General features: G+C 46.7%; 1 protein-coding gene across 1 annotated transcript in view; it reads left to right on the top strand.

Annotated features, from left to right (window-relative positions):
* Nucleotides 1–243: 243 nt before the first annotated feature.
* AFAP1L1 (actin filament associated protein 1 like 1) overlaps nucleotides 244–15,671 on the top strand; it is a gene marked incomplete at its 5' end in the record, with an annotated part of 73,646 nt that continues 58,218 nt past the window's right edge. The window contains 2 exon segments of the mRNA XM_082623086.1: nucleotides 244–449; nucleotides 451–533. Coding sequence (XP_082479212.1) covers nucleotides 244–449; nucleotides 451–533 — 289 coding nt within the window.

Genomic DNA, 15,671 nt, shown 5'->3' with positions numbered 1-15,671 from the left:
GAAATGGGTGGCAGCGGCAGGCAAAGAGATTTTGATTCCTCTGTTGAAAAACAGGCTCTAACAGTCTGTACAATCTGAAAATGGACCGGGTTGGGAAGTGCAGTAGTAAGCCCCTCGTCACTAGCAGAATGCAAGCAGAGCTGAACAACGCCTTGGTCTGGGCTGGGGTGGGAAGCGCGGGCGCGGGTACGAAAGAAAGCGTGTGAACTGGGATGTGGGTCCTCTAGCCCCTCACGGAGGGGCATGAGGACTTGCGAAAGGCAGGGCGTGACGCGGAGCGTGTGTGCGGGACAAGGGACACCGGCGGCCCAGGGGGTGAGGCGGGCTCCGGGTCTATTCCGGGAGCGGCGTGCAGGGGCAGGCGAGGGCGGGCGGGGGCGCTGGGCGAGCATCCTGTCGGGGGAGGGGACGCGCGGAGGGCGCTCCAGCGGGCGGGACTGGAGAGCGCCGCTCGCCCGCAGCCGCCCGCCCCGCTGGAGGCACCGCGCCCTGCTCCGCGCAATCGATCGCCGGCGCCATGGACCGAGGCCGCGGTAAGAAGAAAAGTGGTGCCCACACTTGTTGCTTGGTGGGGAGGGGAGAACCGAGAGATCTAGAGGCCAGAGAGGACGAGGGAGAGACGGGCGGTGGGCCCGGGGTGAGGAGTGTGGGCGCGTGGGCGCGTGGAGCGGGTAGGGGGGGTCGAAGGCCGGGCGCTGTGGGTACAGGTGCCTCCTGGGCCAGGGCTGCTAGGGGTCTGTTAGGAACTCATGTGTTAGGGACTCGTCCCGGAGCTGAGTCGCCTCCTGTTTGTGAAACCAGCGTTTTCATACACTTGGAGTCTTAACTTCATAAAAGAATGCCCCACAGGATTCCTGAGGACGGCGAGCTCCTCTGACCCCATCCCACCTCCCCCCCACCCCCGCGGAAAGTAAAATAGGGCTAACGAGTCACACTCCTGAAAACCACCGGACATGCGAAGCCCCTACTGTTCGCTCGCTGAGAAGCCCCAGGAGACGAAGTGTGCAGCTACCCAGGGTATCGGGAGGAGGAGCTGCAGGAGTGCATGTGGGTGGCACATGGGTGTCGGAGCCCTGGCTCTGTTCCTGACAAGCTGCGTGACCTTAACCTACCCTTTTTCTCTCTGGGCTAGTGACGAGGTTAGACCACATGGTCTCTGAGACCCTTTCTTGCTTGGACTCTTTTTCAGGAGACTAGAGTATTTGATAAAGTTTCACAGACATGGTGGGGGCTTGTTGAAACTGCAATTGACAGGAGCAAAGAGAGGGCATTTATGGGGGGCATTCATTGGGGCCTGTGCTTAAGTAAAGGCCTGGACACCTCAATGGGCTCATGTCTGTAAAAAAGGTGGCCTGGGCTTCCCTGGTGGCGCAGTGGTTGAGAGTCCGCCTGCCGATGCAGGGGACACGGGTTCGTGCCCCGGTCCGGGAAGATCCCACATGCCGCGGAGCGGCTGGGCCCGTGAGCCATGGCCGCTGAGCCTGCGCGTCCGGAGCCTGTGCTCCACAACGGGAGAGGCCACAACAGTGAGAGGCCCGCATACCACAAAAAAAAAAAAAGGTGGCCTGCTTGAACATGGGGGCAGTGTCAAAGGCTGACAACCAGAACACCAGTGTCATAACTTCCCACCTCTGGAATCCAAGGAGATCACAGGTGTGAATGCACTTGGTAAACTGGCGAGTGCTGTGCCAACATGAGAAGCATTATCATTCTTGTTATAATTATTATTATTAATGGAAAATTCCTCCCCTTCCCTACAATAATCTTACACCCTTCCTCCATCTGCCTGTTTGCTGTGCTAAGGCCTCCAAGGGGAAAAAAAGGAGTGGCCAGGGGTGTGGAAGCAATTAGGAAGGGCAGTGGGGGCAGGGATGAGAAGAAGAGCAGGTGTCAGGGTAACCTCTCTGCACCCCTGTTACACGGGTAAAGCCAGAGTTCAGACTTCCAGGTCAAGGTGCTGGGGACAACTTCCCCACCCACACCATCTCCAACACACAAAATGCTGCATCCACCCTCTATTAGGAGCTGGAAGGGCAGGAAAAAAATGGAGGGGGCTTCCGTTTGGCTCTCTGGGGACCGAGGCTGTGATTTGTAAAGCAGTTCTCACCTGTTAACTGACTCCTGGACAAGTCTGCAAAGAGCAGACGCACTCGCCAGGGAGGAAAAAGAAAAGAGAGAAGAGGCACCTCTAATATCCCTCAGTCCCCCATCCCCACTTCCCACATTGTACATTTAAAGCAAAGAGCACTGCCCTTCACCCCATCACACCCCAAAAGCTGCCAAATACCACCCTGTCCCCAGTACAAAATCCCCATAACTAGCCTACCTGGAGCTGTGGAAAACAGACCACCCAGAGCTTTGACAGACCATGAGTGATAATAATTCACTCAGTTTAAAATGCTTAATAACTGATGCCTCACTCAAGAAGGCTGCTTCCAGACCACTCTTCCTAGGAAGCCAGACTTCCCGGGAATCTATTAGTACTCAGAATGCTCTAGGGCTCTGACCTTCTCCCCTGCTACGGGCTTTCCTAGCCTACTTTCCTTCTCCTTCATAGCCCTTGTCATGATGTGCCATTACTCTAAGAGCTAGTTATCTGACTATGTGTTTAGTATCGACCTTCCCTGCCAGAATGTAAGCTTCCGGAAGGTTGAGAGTGGATCTGAGTGGTCACCGTGCTGACACCAATGCCTGGCACACAGTAGGAGCTCACTAACAGTGGTTCAAGTAGTTCATTAGTAATATGAAACACACTTTATAGTGTATCCCAAGTTGATTAATTGTAATGCTGATTTTTAAAAATACATACCACAAAATCCTCACATCAGAACCATTCTTTGTGACTTGCAAAGGCCTTCTCAAATGCGAGTGAAGTGGATGAGGCACAACAGGACCAGGTCATCTGTCTAGATCCTAAGCTGTCTACCCTGAGAAACCACTGCAAACACTGTACGAATTAAAACTATATAATGAACTAGAATGCAAAATCTGTGTGGGTTTTTAAGATAAAATGTGAGAGACTTCACAAATCATTCCAGTGGAAATTCCTTCTTGTGCCCATATCCCCAGGAGGGTGTGAACACTCTCTTCTTTTGCCAGGGAAATTTTAAGAAGCACAGGTCTCATTTCAGCCCCATACCGACCACGTGGGGAGTGAGACTGTCATGCCCAGGGAAGGAAACCACACTTCACTAGTAATAACAGTAACAACTGAAATCATCAAGGTCTTATCATGTGCCAGGCAACATGCTCAGCTTTTTACATGGCTTCTCTTGGAAAAAGCGATGAGATGGGGCTATGACTAGGTTCTATCATTAATCCCTACCTCACAGGAAAGCAGGCTTGGCAGTGTATTAGTCAGCTAGGGCTGCCATAACAAAATACCACAGACTGGGTGGCTCAAACAACAAATTATATCCTTACAGTTCAGGAAGCTAGAAGTCCAAGATCAAGGTGCCATCTGGGTTGATTTCTGGTGAAGCCTCTCTTCCAGGCTTGTATATGGCTGCCTTCTCACTGTGTCCTCACATGGCCTCTTCCCTGTGCACAGAGAGAGAGAAAAAGAGAGAGATCTCTCGTGTCTCTTCCTCTTCTTGGAAGGGCATCAGTCCTATTAGATTAGGGACCACCTTTATGACCTCATTTAACCTTAATTACCTCCTTAAAGGCCCTATCTCCAAATGCAGTCACACTGGGGGTTAGGGCTTCAATGTATGGACTGGGTGGGTGGGGGACACAATTCAGTCCGTAACAGCAGGATTAGATCAATGACATTAACTTATACAGTCACTTGCCATGTGAGAGACAGAGCTGGGTTTGAACCAAAGTCCTGATCTTAAGCTTGCTGCTGGCTGCCTCTATAGTGGCAGGTGACCTGCCCAAGCCCTAGAGTAGGGCTTGGACGCCAAATCTTCCTGCTGCAGGTCCAGGCACCTCCATTATGCCACAACTATACTGTTCAGATCTTCAGTAGCAATTACAGCATAGAAGCTCGTCATCGAAGTCAACTGACTTGAGAATGAAAACAAACCTGGGAAGTAGGATTTCTAGTCTAACAGGATATGTGTCTTCCCATGAGTAAAGCAGGATTCATATAACATAGTAACAGATGCAGAAACCACTTACATTATAATGAAATTCCTTCCAGCAGGACTTCCCAATTCATGAATATCATTCAAAGAGAATCAGCCATTGGTGAAGGTAACACCTTCACTATAGACTAATGATTATGGCCACCACCTTCTACAGGACCAGTAACTTAACTCTTTATCCTCTAATGAGGATAAAATATGGATACTGATGATGCCTACTTCTTGGGGTTGTTATAAATATTAAGTATATGGAAAATACTTCAAATAATGCCTAGCATATAAGAACCAATCAATAAATGCTGGCTATTGTAATAATTACAGTCTTTCGTTAATCAGATTCAACATAATAAAATTCTATTGGCCCCAAGCTGGTCTGACTCTGAGGACACTTTTTGAGTCCCTACTCCGTTTTAAGAACTGGGCTAGACAACTTTGTATACAACTCAAAGACAGGGACCATGTCATAATTTCTGTATCCTTGGAGCTCCTTCATGGTGCTTGTCTCTCGGAAATCCATCTCTGACGTGCAATAACTGAACCATCTGATGGGCGTTTCTGAGTGACTGATAAAATATTAATACATAAGGCCAATGTGTCTATTTTCTCTTATTTATTCTATTTATTCCTGCCTACTAACTATGGTTGTGTCTTCACAATTTTGCTTTTGCGAACTTTCTAGTCTTCTCGAGTTATCTTTGCTTTAAAGCCTTTGGTCTAAATTTTCTCTAATTTTTAATACACCTTCTTAATGTCCAAGGTTGTATCTGATATGCCTGGCTCATATGAAACAATCAATTTCCCCAAAGTTCCTTTCCTTTCTACTTGACAACTAGTTCTTTTTCAACTAGTTGCATTCAACCCAAGATGGGAGTTTCTTTTGCTGAATTATATTCTCTGGGAGATCATATTGTCTCCTGGGCAACTCAAGACATAATCTGAAGCTCTGCTTTTCATTAAGTGATATTTTTATTATTTAAGAGATGCTAGAAGAGCCTACTCGTGTCTTGCCTTTGTTGGACCAGCTTTGAGATCTATACTAGGAAAGCCACATCTTCCCTATCTGCGGCTTCCATTGGCCAAGTAGCCCATAGCCATTCCTATGATGAGCTCCCATCCATGACTCATTGCCCAACTTCTGTCCCCAAGGCTGTAAATTCCCATACCTCTTTCCTGACATCTGAGTTCATGCTCTCCTCCTATCAATTACTGTTCTTCCAAAAGGAACATGCACCCATATTCATGTTTTCCCTCCAAACATGTTCCATAAGGTCATCTTTGTCGGCCTGGAGACTCAGTAGAGCTGAGTCATTCAGAGAATGGACAAATTTAGGCTTTCACCACGACTTCCTAGCTGTATGATCTTGTATGAATTGGATAAATTACTTAATTTCTCTGAATGTCAGTTTCATTTCATTTGGAGTGTCATGGGAAAAGGTAATGCAGGTAAGGTAGCACTTAGGAAACATTCAGTAGATGACAGATGTTACATTTATCAAATATAATTACTTGGATTTTAGCCACACTCTGCAATGGGTGTATGTATAGGATTTAACCTTACTCTCTTCCCTGAAGAGGCTTCTGCTGGCACTAGACATCACTTCCACTGCCTTGTCCCACACAGGGTTTATTCTGCCTCTCCCTCAACTATCAGTTTCAAACCCCACTTCTCACATGGGTGAGTACCCTGCCGAGTAAGTTCTTCCCTCCCCACTCTCTGCCAAGAGCCTATCATTATTTCATTCTGATCTTTGGTTCAGAAAAACAACCCTGTTTTTGGATACCATTAGCTTCTCATACCCTTCTTACCCTTCTACAAAAACCTTGCAATTGAACAGAAATATAAAACCCCACCACCATACACACAAACGGCAGCTTCCCGTTTCTTCCTACATACTTCTCTCCCTCCCTGCAGTCTCACTTCCGGTCACACCTTCTGCTGAAAGCCCACATCTAAGGGTCACAAACGGCTTCCATTTTGTCTAATTTTTCACCCTTCCCAGTCCCATCTTCTGGGCTTCTCTGTAGCTCTGACCCTCTACTCTTTTCTAAATGGATTCTCCTATTTGCAAAGATGGAGAAAGCATGGATTTTGCAATCCAATAAACCTAGGTTAACCACTGCTCCATCCCTCTGCCAGAAGCCTTTTCTGCCTCTCCTTCTCCCACCTCCAATCCCACTGTTATAGGTGCTCATAGCCTCTGGGCTTCTCTTGCTCTAAGGCAAGTGACCCAACTAAGTCTTATTCTGCTAGTCTGCAAAGCAGGAATAATGACACCCAAAATTGGGAGACTGCAATTTGGTAATATTTGCACAGCATCCAGCGCCTGGCCCATGATAAGTGCTTACTAACTGTTATTTCCCATCTTTTCTCTAGCTCACTTTTTCTTCTTTGATGGCTCTTGCCCCTCTCTCCCCACCACCTCAGCCCTCTCTCTAAACTCACACCTGTGGACAACGAAGCCCCGTTATGACGTCTACTCTTTTCTGGCTTCTCACTGTTGCGGCCTCTCCCGTTGCGGAGCACAGGCTCCAGACGCGCAGGCTCAGCGGCCATGGCTCACGGGCCCAGCCGCTCCGCTGCATGTGGGATCTTCCCGGACCGGGGCACGAACCCGTGTCCCCTGCATCGGCAGGCGGACTCTCAACCACTGCGCCACCAGGGAAGCCCATGACGTCTACTCTTAATGTCCATTTTCAGCCATGAGTTGAGCTCCACTCTCCTGCACTGGCTCCTGCCTGTGGAAGTTTCCATTTGGAAGTCAACTCAACCTCCAAGTGACCCAATTTTGAACTCATCTTATTCACCACCAAATCAGATCACCCTTCCTGTTTCTCTTTTTCTGTTAACAACACAATCACGTGAGGAGCTATTGAAGGAAATGGGGCTGTTTTTGAATGAGACTAAATTTGAAGGGGGTACATGAGATCAGTTCTCAAACTAGCTGTCCTATAGAAGAGGTGATAGAAAGACTCTCCAGAAGGCTATACAAGAGGTTAAACACAGACCAACTGGGGCACAATCTGGGAGAAGCATACAAATGAAAAGAGCTATTCAGTGACAGAGTAGGAGGTGCCCAGGAACATAATGAAGCAGAGGCTGAGTGGCCACAGATCAGGGAGCCCCAGAGTGGCTCCTATCATAGTAATAGGGATCACAGTAATATATAAGTTAAAACAACTGTCACTCAATTCAAGAGGTTTCCATAGGCATGACCCTTTTGCAAACTATAGAGAACAGGACTTGTAGGAGTATATACTTCAACCTGAAGCATTCATCTTTTTTTGGCGGGGGGGTGGTACGCGGGCCTCTCACTGCTGTGGCCTCTCCCGTTGCAGAGCACAGGCTCCGGACGCACAGGCTCAGCGGCCATGGCTCACGGGCCCAGCCGCTCCGCGGCATGTGGGACCTTCCCTGGCCGGGGCACAAACCCGTGTCCCCTGCATCAGCAGGCGGACTGTCAACCACTGCGCCACCAGGGAAGCCCTGAAGCATTCATCTTTTATTCAAATGTGCAATATATCATAGATTTTAATGGGACTTATGAATTATCTATGCTTGTGGATAGAATTTGGGAAGAAGAGGATGCAATTAAAGATAGTTACTTAAAGCTGTAGATCTGATCGTACTTAAACTCTTTAATGGTTTCTCATTGTTCTTAAGATATAGACTACAGTCCTGGTGGTGGCCCTCAAGGACCCACCCTGCCTGTCACCAACTCACTTTGGGCCCCTGCCCATCTCTTACTATGGGCTCTCCTCACACTGGCCTTTGTACCTTCACCAGGTTAACTCCTTCCTGCTCATCCTTAGCGATCTGCTCAAACATTACTTCCTCAAGACAATCTTTCCCTGTCTCCCAAGCTACATCCCCCATTACAGGTAACCCTAGCACTCTGTACGTCTCATTGGTTACCATCTTTGCAGTTATGATTAATTATGGGAATGAATTAGCTGTTAATGTGAGCTCTGTGAGGGCAGGGTCCTTCTTCCCTTGTTCATAGTTCTTTTCCTAGCTCCCAGTGTAGTGCTTTGCATGTAGTATATTCGCAAAAAATGTTGAGGTGATGAATAAATAAAAGAAAAAATACAAAATTCACAGAGTAGAGTTGGATACGGCCACTTTCAGCTCCAGGATTTTCCATGTCAATGATTCCTATTTTGGGGACAGAAACAGAGACTTCGTCATTATTCATTGTTTCCTTTGCTTTCATCCTTTCTGCAATCACACCCCTAATTCTGTTGACTGTTATTGAAAAACGTATCCTGGATGGCTTCTTCTCCTATATCCCGTCATCTCCTATAGGAGTTTCCTGTTTCTACTCTTGCATGTCCAGCCTCCCTTAAGGACCACTCTCTATTGTCTAAAGCAGTGGTTCTCGAATCCAGCTGGGCCCAGAATCATCTCCTAGGGAGCCTACTGAAACTATACCCCCAGAGGTCTGATCAGTGGGTCTGGAGTGAGGTTTGGGAATGTGTACTTCTTGCAAAGCTTCACGTGAGTCTGATATGCTCACTGTTCTAGTGCACTGGTTTATCATAACCCTTGACCTTGCTCAAACACCTTGCTTGATTCCATTACTTGCTCTAGCACTGCCTTTCACACTTTTCAACCAAGTGAAACTCTAGGGTTTGGGTCTGTTACCCAAAGTGTTTTCCAAAAGCTTGAAATGTCTCATTTTATCTAAAGTCAAACAAATTTCTATTATCGTCCATAACATAACTGAACAAACACCCCCAAAAAATCTTTGTGCAGTGGACTTCCAGAGACACACTGTCTTTTTCTCGGGGTTTCTTCCCTAACCCCACCCTGCCCTCTGCCATGGACTCCCAGGGTCTGTGAACTCTAGCCTGAGAAGACAAACCTCCAATAAATGTGCCAGCACACAGGGCCAGCTGGGAAATGGATCTGGACACAGAAGCAGAAATCCCATGTCCTAGCACTGGCTCAGCCACTCACTTCTGCAATATAAGTACATATATTTTTATAAAGCTTTTAAATTCTAGAAACCTTTTCACATTCATCAGTCGTGTCCATTCCCACGTAGTGTCAGGGTTGTTGATCATGGAGTGCTTCCTTTGGCGCTTGGGCAACCTCTGGTAATCATGCATGCTCTCACTCGTCAGTCATCCACAGGGGGGTCACTCTGGGCCAGAAGGAACCTGTGTTAATAGCAGGGATATTCAGACAGAGAATTGACCACTAAAATCCTTTCTCTGGAACCCTTTCAGCCTTGTGTTTCTCTTCTTTTCTTAACTCTGGCAAAAGCCTTGTGAAGGGATCAGCTGAGACATTCTCCCCATTGGACAGATGTAAAAACTGAGGTTCAAAAAGATGACTCTGCTAGTCCCTCTCCCTGAAAGAGACCACTCAGCATCACCTCCATGAAAACTACCTGCCACATCCTCCCTCGACCTTCCCACTGACTTTGGGTCAGCACCACCCTCCTCAGTCTCAGCTTTTAGAAGATTTTATTGTACTAACTTAAATGCCTCCTCTGTGTGTATATGAACCTGTGCTCTGAGACTGTCTCTACATCTCACTTCCAGTGTCTAGCACATAGAAGATGTTTAATAATAGCCAACTGAGCGCTCACCATGAGTCAGGCAGTTTACATATGTACATTGAGCCATTTAATTCTCTCAACAATCATGAAGTTGATGCAGTTTGACTTTTCATGTACATAAAATATGCCATTAATTTTACTGGGGGAGAAATTCCATCCAAAAATGTTGCCAGCAGTTGTGAGTGGACAGTGTCTGTACAGAGTACAGCTTTTATTTTCTAAAATCACGGCTAGGGCATGTATATCAATTATAAACATATAAATACAACTTTGTATTAAACATTTTGTAGTTTATGGCAAAGTCTGGTTCTGTGGTAGACTAATAAGTACAGTTCTTGTGAAGGCATGTTTGTGGCCCATGTCAGTGTGTGAATGCATAGGTAATTTGAAGCTTTGGATACATTTGTGATATTTATCTTCCCTGAGCCCTGCAGTCTCACCACCACCACCTCCCAACAGAATTCGATGGGAATGTTCATCATGACTTTGTCATCTGATGCATTTTAAGTTTATTTACTGTAATTTATTTTCGGCACCTACTTTAAAATGTGTTGTATATGTATTTTTAAAAATATCCCCATTTTACAGATGAAGAAACTGAGGCTCAGAAAGGTCGATTTATTCACCCAGCCCTGCCCACCTCCAAACATAAATTCTTTACCATTGCTCTCCACTGCTTCTCCAGTGGAGAGGGGCATTCCCAGGTCAATTATGTGAAGGACTTGCCAGATAAGCCACAAGGACTTACTAGGTAAAGATTTCAAGGTGAGAAGCATGGGAGGGAAAGGGGATCTAAACAATTCCGGGATAGACGCCCTCCATCAATGAACGGTATGGCCAGGCAGCTGGTGTGAGATTTTTGTTTCTTACCCTTTACACTCTTCCCACTGTGGCCCTTGGAGTTTTGGTGTTTAGAATTCAAGAAACTCATCCTCCTGGAACTGGCAAAGAGCCTGCCCCAGGAGGGCCCAGGCAGGGTTTGTCCTCCATCTAAAATTCCACTTGGGGAATCCCAGCCACACCCCAAGTGGGGGAGGAGAGGCAGAGCCTGCCAGGCCTGATTCTTCTCCCTGCACAGCTGTCAGGCTGCAGAGGGGGCAGAATGTGGCACCACATTGCAGTCATTCCAGCTCTGGGGAATTTACCGACAGCACATCCCACAGGAGGCAAGCTCAGGGGCTTTTTATAGCCCTGTAGGAACCGAGGAGAAAACTGATATCCTGAGAGGGAGAAGTGGGCACGTGTCTTTTCCAGGCACCATTCCCTCAACCATGTAATCTCAGATGCCCGCAATCCAAATCAGGGTAAGGGTCATGGCTAAGTGAGCAGTGTGGAATGATGGAAGCACGCTCGCTGTCCGGGGGACAGGGGTTCCAACCAAATCCAGTTCCTTGAATCCCCTCCTTGGGCTTCAATTTCTTCACCTGTCAGACTGAAGTATTTATTATAGCACAGGTATCAGCACACCTCAGCTGGTAGACCAAATCCAGTCCACCATGTCTTTTTTTAAATAAAGTTTTATTGGCACACAGCCATGGGCATTCATTATATATTGTCTATGGCTACTTTCTTGCTATTGAGTATTTGCAACAGAGGTCCCGCCCACACATGGCCTGAAAAGCCCAAAATAGCTACTATCTGGTCCTTTACACAAAAAGCTTGCCAACCCCTGGATTAAACTGCAGTGATTCTGGGAGTGTCTGCCTGGAGCACTGTGATGAGGATTCTGAGGGTGTGTCCAGGCTGAGGAATGAAGCACTGCCCTTAGATCATACAAGAGTATATATTCAAGACTAATGTTGGAAAGATGCCAGAATGCCATTTACCAGTGCTTTTCAAACTACTTTTTGCCAACAAAATCTTAAGCAAAGACTTGCTCTGGGGGAAGTGGGAATGAAAATACTGAGTACAGTCCATTCCATCTTCCTACTCCCAAAGGCAGCCCCTAAAGAAGCCTCCCAGATCCCAAAGCTCCATCTGAAGAACATTTGGAAACCGCCTATCTAATCTTATGCCTCTCACTTTACAACTGGGAAAACTGAGGCTCAAGCAGTGGTGTCTTGCCTAAGATCACATGATGGACTCCTAGTCAGCTTTCCCCAGAACCGCTAACATGGTCATGAGGTGTCAGCAGAGCATGGACATAGTTCTGCTGGGGAGAAAACCTGTCCACTGGCCTTGGGGGCCTCAGGGCTGCCATTGGTATATGATTGGTCTGCCATGCCCTTGTTGACCCAGCAACCCCCAGGGGTTCAGGGCTGGGACATGGCTGACACCTGCCCATGCTTCACAGTGATTTAGTCAAGGCTTGGAGCCTTCTTTCTGAGACCACCAGAATCAAAAGAAAAAAATCAATATCGAATTGGACCATATTTTAAAAAACATTTCATTGATACCAGGACATATTTTTTAAATCAGAACGTATCCTAAATTTGATATATTAATTTGTTCATTTTTCTGATTTTTTTTTCAAATAGCTATTATTTAGTAGATAAGATATCTTTAAATCAGTGAAATCTTAGAACGGAGAAATTATGATAATTTATACTAAGGCTTTCTTTTGAAGATGGAATCGGATTTATTCATTTGTAGAATAAATATTTATTCTTCCTGCCCATTCTTGCTGAAGGGTTTGCAAAGAGCAGATCCAGCTGATATGAAACCAAGGGGGATTTTATTTTAGCTTTACTTGAACCAAGAAGAAAACTGATCTAGGAGTGCGCTGGGAAGCTGGAGGGACAAATCGCATTTCCTCACCTCCAGCCAGCAATCAGCTGTAGCTCTAAGGAGTAACAGAGGGGAAGCATAGGGTCCCTGCACCTCCAAATCTCCTAGTGAGGCTGAGAAACTAAGACTCTGTCACCAATTCCTGTGACATGAGGTCATATCTGGCAAGTGTCCATCAAAGAGAATAAATAAAGGCCCAGAAGACTCAAGGGACACTTTCTAGCCAGGAACCTCAGAAACACTGGGGGAACGGCATTCCAGGTGGAGAAAATGTCAGAGTAGAAAGAAGAGAGGCACAGAAGCCATGCTCAGGGCACAAAATGGTCAGCATGCGTACAGCCCAGAGAAGCAGGTAGAGGTAAAATGGAGCCTCAAGTAGGGCCTTATCATCCAGGTCCATAACTGAGAGTGTGACTGGTAACTAATAATAGAGGCAGCATAATGTGGGAGCCGAGTGCACTGGCTGCAGTGTCAGGTTGCCAGGGTTTGAACCCCAGCTCTACTCCTTCCACTTAGTCCCAAGTCTCAGTTTCTTCAACTAAAAATGGAGATAACAATCTCCTGTCTACTATGGGGGATAATTGGATTTGTGCAAGGAAAGCATTCAGCATGCAGGAAGCATACAATTAAAAAAAAAAAAGTTAATGCTTAAACTACAGGTCTACAAATGATCGCCTTTCTTAAAAAATCAGAATGGATTCCAAGTTCTCTCTCTGATGCTTTCCCTGGCACTTCTTGCCTGCCCATCCTGGGAAGGGATGGAATTACAGAGGGAATGATGATAAACCACAGGGAATACAGGGAGCATGTGAAGATCTTTCATCATCTGAGTCACAAAGGAAACTGGTATCTGGGCCCTGGGGAGCTATTGACAAGGTACAAGCAGGAGGGGGTTATGCTATGTGTTGCCATTTGGGGGCAATGAAAGCTCACATCAGAGTAGAAAGGGAGAGATTGAAGAGAGGAGACCAGTTAGGAACTACAGCAAATACTGCAGGTGAGCAGCAAATTGTGTAAGATTAACTCACCTTCATGTTTAAGTTAAGAACAGGGAAACATAAAACTTCACACTCTGTCCATTTTCAAATAGAGTTGAGTGTATAGAATTGTTGATCTAATGGGAGAGCAAAGGAGACACCTGTCTGGGGTTCTTTAAGACTCAAGACATTCTTTCCCAGGACCTTCAACCATCATTTTCTTGATCCCACCCCCAGCCCTGGAGGCAGGAATCACCCTAGGCATCTCTGAAAGCCTGCCCGGGGTGGCTGGGCTCTCTGTGGGCTGCATTCGCAGGGACCTGGCCCAGAACATAATCCAAGGTTACCACTGGAACGCTTTTGCAGGCAAGGTGAAGGAAGGAAGAGAGGGAAGAGGGTGGACCTTCCACCTGGGCAGCAGTCAGGGTGGCCATTCTGAGCCTAACATTTAGCCTCCCATCTAGAATGTCTAGACTAACCTCTGGGTAATGCTTGAATCCCCTGTGATTACTAGCAACAGCAACAACATTAATAGTAATAACCAACCTTTGCAGAAGGTTTCATATGTGCTTGGCACAGAGCTTCACACTTTTCATACATTATCTCCCTTTCTGCTCACCACAGCCTTCTGATATGACTGCTCTCCTTACCTCTGCTTCACAGATGAGAAAACTGACGTCACCTGCCTCGGGTCGCTGGGCTAGGGAGGACAAATCCCAGGTGTGATCCTGCATGTTTCTCAACCCAGTCACCCAGTGTCACAGTTACCCACCGACTCACACCCCCCCACATTCCTGCCAAGGCACTGTCCACCTGGGCTCAGCCCACCTGGCTCTCTTCTTAGTTCAGACTTCTGGAGAGTTCCTATATACAGTGAACCTAATAATATGGTCTTAAGCGGCCACCACTCTTCCAGGACTGCCCTCCAGAGCCCCAGAGAACAAGTGTGCCCCACCTTCCTTCTTCCCCCATCCCCATGAGCCCTTCTGCTCTTGGAGATGGTTGTCATAGACAGGATTAATAGCCCCCTCCTTCGTCTGTGGTTGTTCCTCTGAATTCGGGCTGTTAGTTAATCCCTCTGCAGTGCACCTGCTGTGTGCCCATTACGGTACTGGGCACTGGGCAGCAGTGGCAGATATTAAATCAGGCATCATCCCTACTCTCACTGTTCACACTTTAAGGGAGGACGCTGAACAAATTGTCTGCTCTGGAGGCTATAACAGGGTGACCTTACCTGTGCAGGAAGGCAGGACGGGCCTCCTGGAGGAAGTGGCCTCTAAACCAATTGTCAAAAAATAAGTGGGCACTCTCGGGGGAGTAGGGGAGATTTTAAATAATAACAATAGTCAATTCTGTATGTGTCAGGAACTGTTCTAAACAGTCCATATAACACCTCACTGGATCCTCATGGCAGCCCTGTAAGGTGTAGGTATTGTTATTATCCCCACTATTCAGATGAGGTGACACAGAGAAGTGAAGTAACTTGCCCAGGGTCATACAGCTAATAGGGGATAGTGGTTGGAGAACAAGCCATGCAGAGGAAACACCACAAGCAAAGAGTAATGGGGTAGGGCCTCAGATATTGAAAATAGGTAAGAAATAGTAAAAAAAAAAAAAAAAAAAAAAAAAAAAGTAATATTTTTTTAAACTCCATTGAACAGAACAAAGATAAATACATACTCTGTTCCCATTAGTGCAGCCTGAGGCCTCTACTGACGATTTTCTGATTCTTTAATCACACTAAGACTTCTGTGGGCTGATTGTCAACCTAATCCTTGCCTTTCTGAATAGGGATGCTATTCAGTCTCATCTCTTGAATCCTACACAGGTTACTTTTGTTTGACTGGTGGGGAGGGGAGCAGATGGCACATAGATCACTAATCACAATGTACCGATTTACACAACTTCAGTTTACAGAGTGCTGTCGCTTTTCACAGACATTGTCAAATTTGAGTCTCACAACAGGCCTGAGAGGCAGATAGGGCAGTTACCATCACCCCACTTCAATGTTGAGGAAATTGAGGCTCAGAGGCATGAGGCAACTTGCCCAAGGCCACACAGCCAGTAAGTGTGGAGCTGGACCTTGAGCCCGGGGCTTTTGGCTCTAGTTCCTATGCTTTCTCCTCTACACCAAAACACAGCATACAGTGGGGGCCAGAAAGATGCAAACCTGGCACCTATGACCTCCAGCAAGTTCCTTAGCCTCTCTAGGGCTCAGAGTTTCTTGGCAGTAAAACTGTGATAAGAAGAGCTCCTACCACATGGGGTTGTTGCAAAGATTAAATAACGTTAATAGGCACAGAGTGTTAGGC

The sequence above is a fragment of the Mesoplodon mirus genome, assembly GCF_964341445.2.
Source record: "Mesoplodon mirus genome assembly, chromosome: 5".
In the NCBI taxonomy this organism is placed as follows: domain Eukaryota; kingdom Metazoa; phylum Chordata; class Mammalia; order Artiodactyla; family Ziphiidae; genus Mesoplodon; species Mesoplodon mirus.
This window is presented reverse-complemented; position numbering and strand designations above follow the sequence as displayed.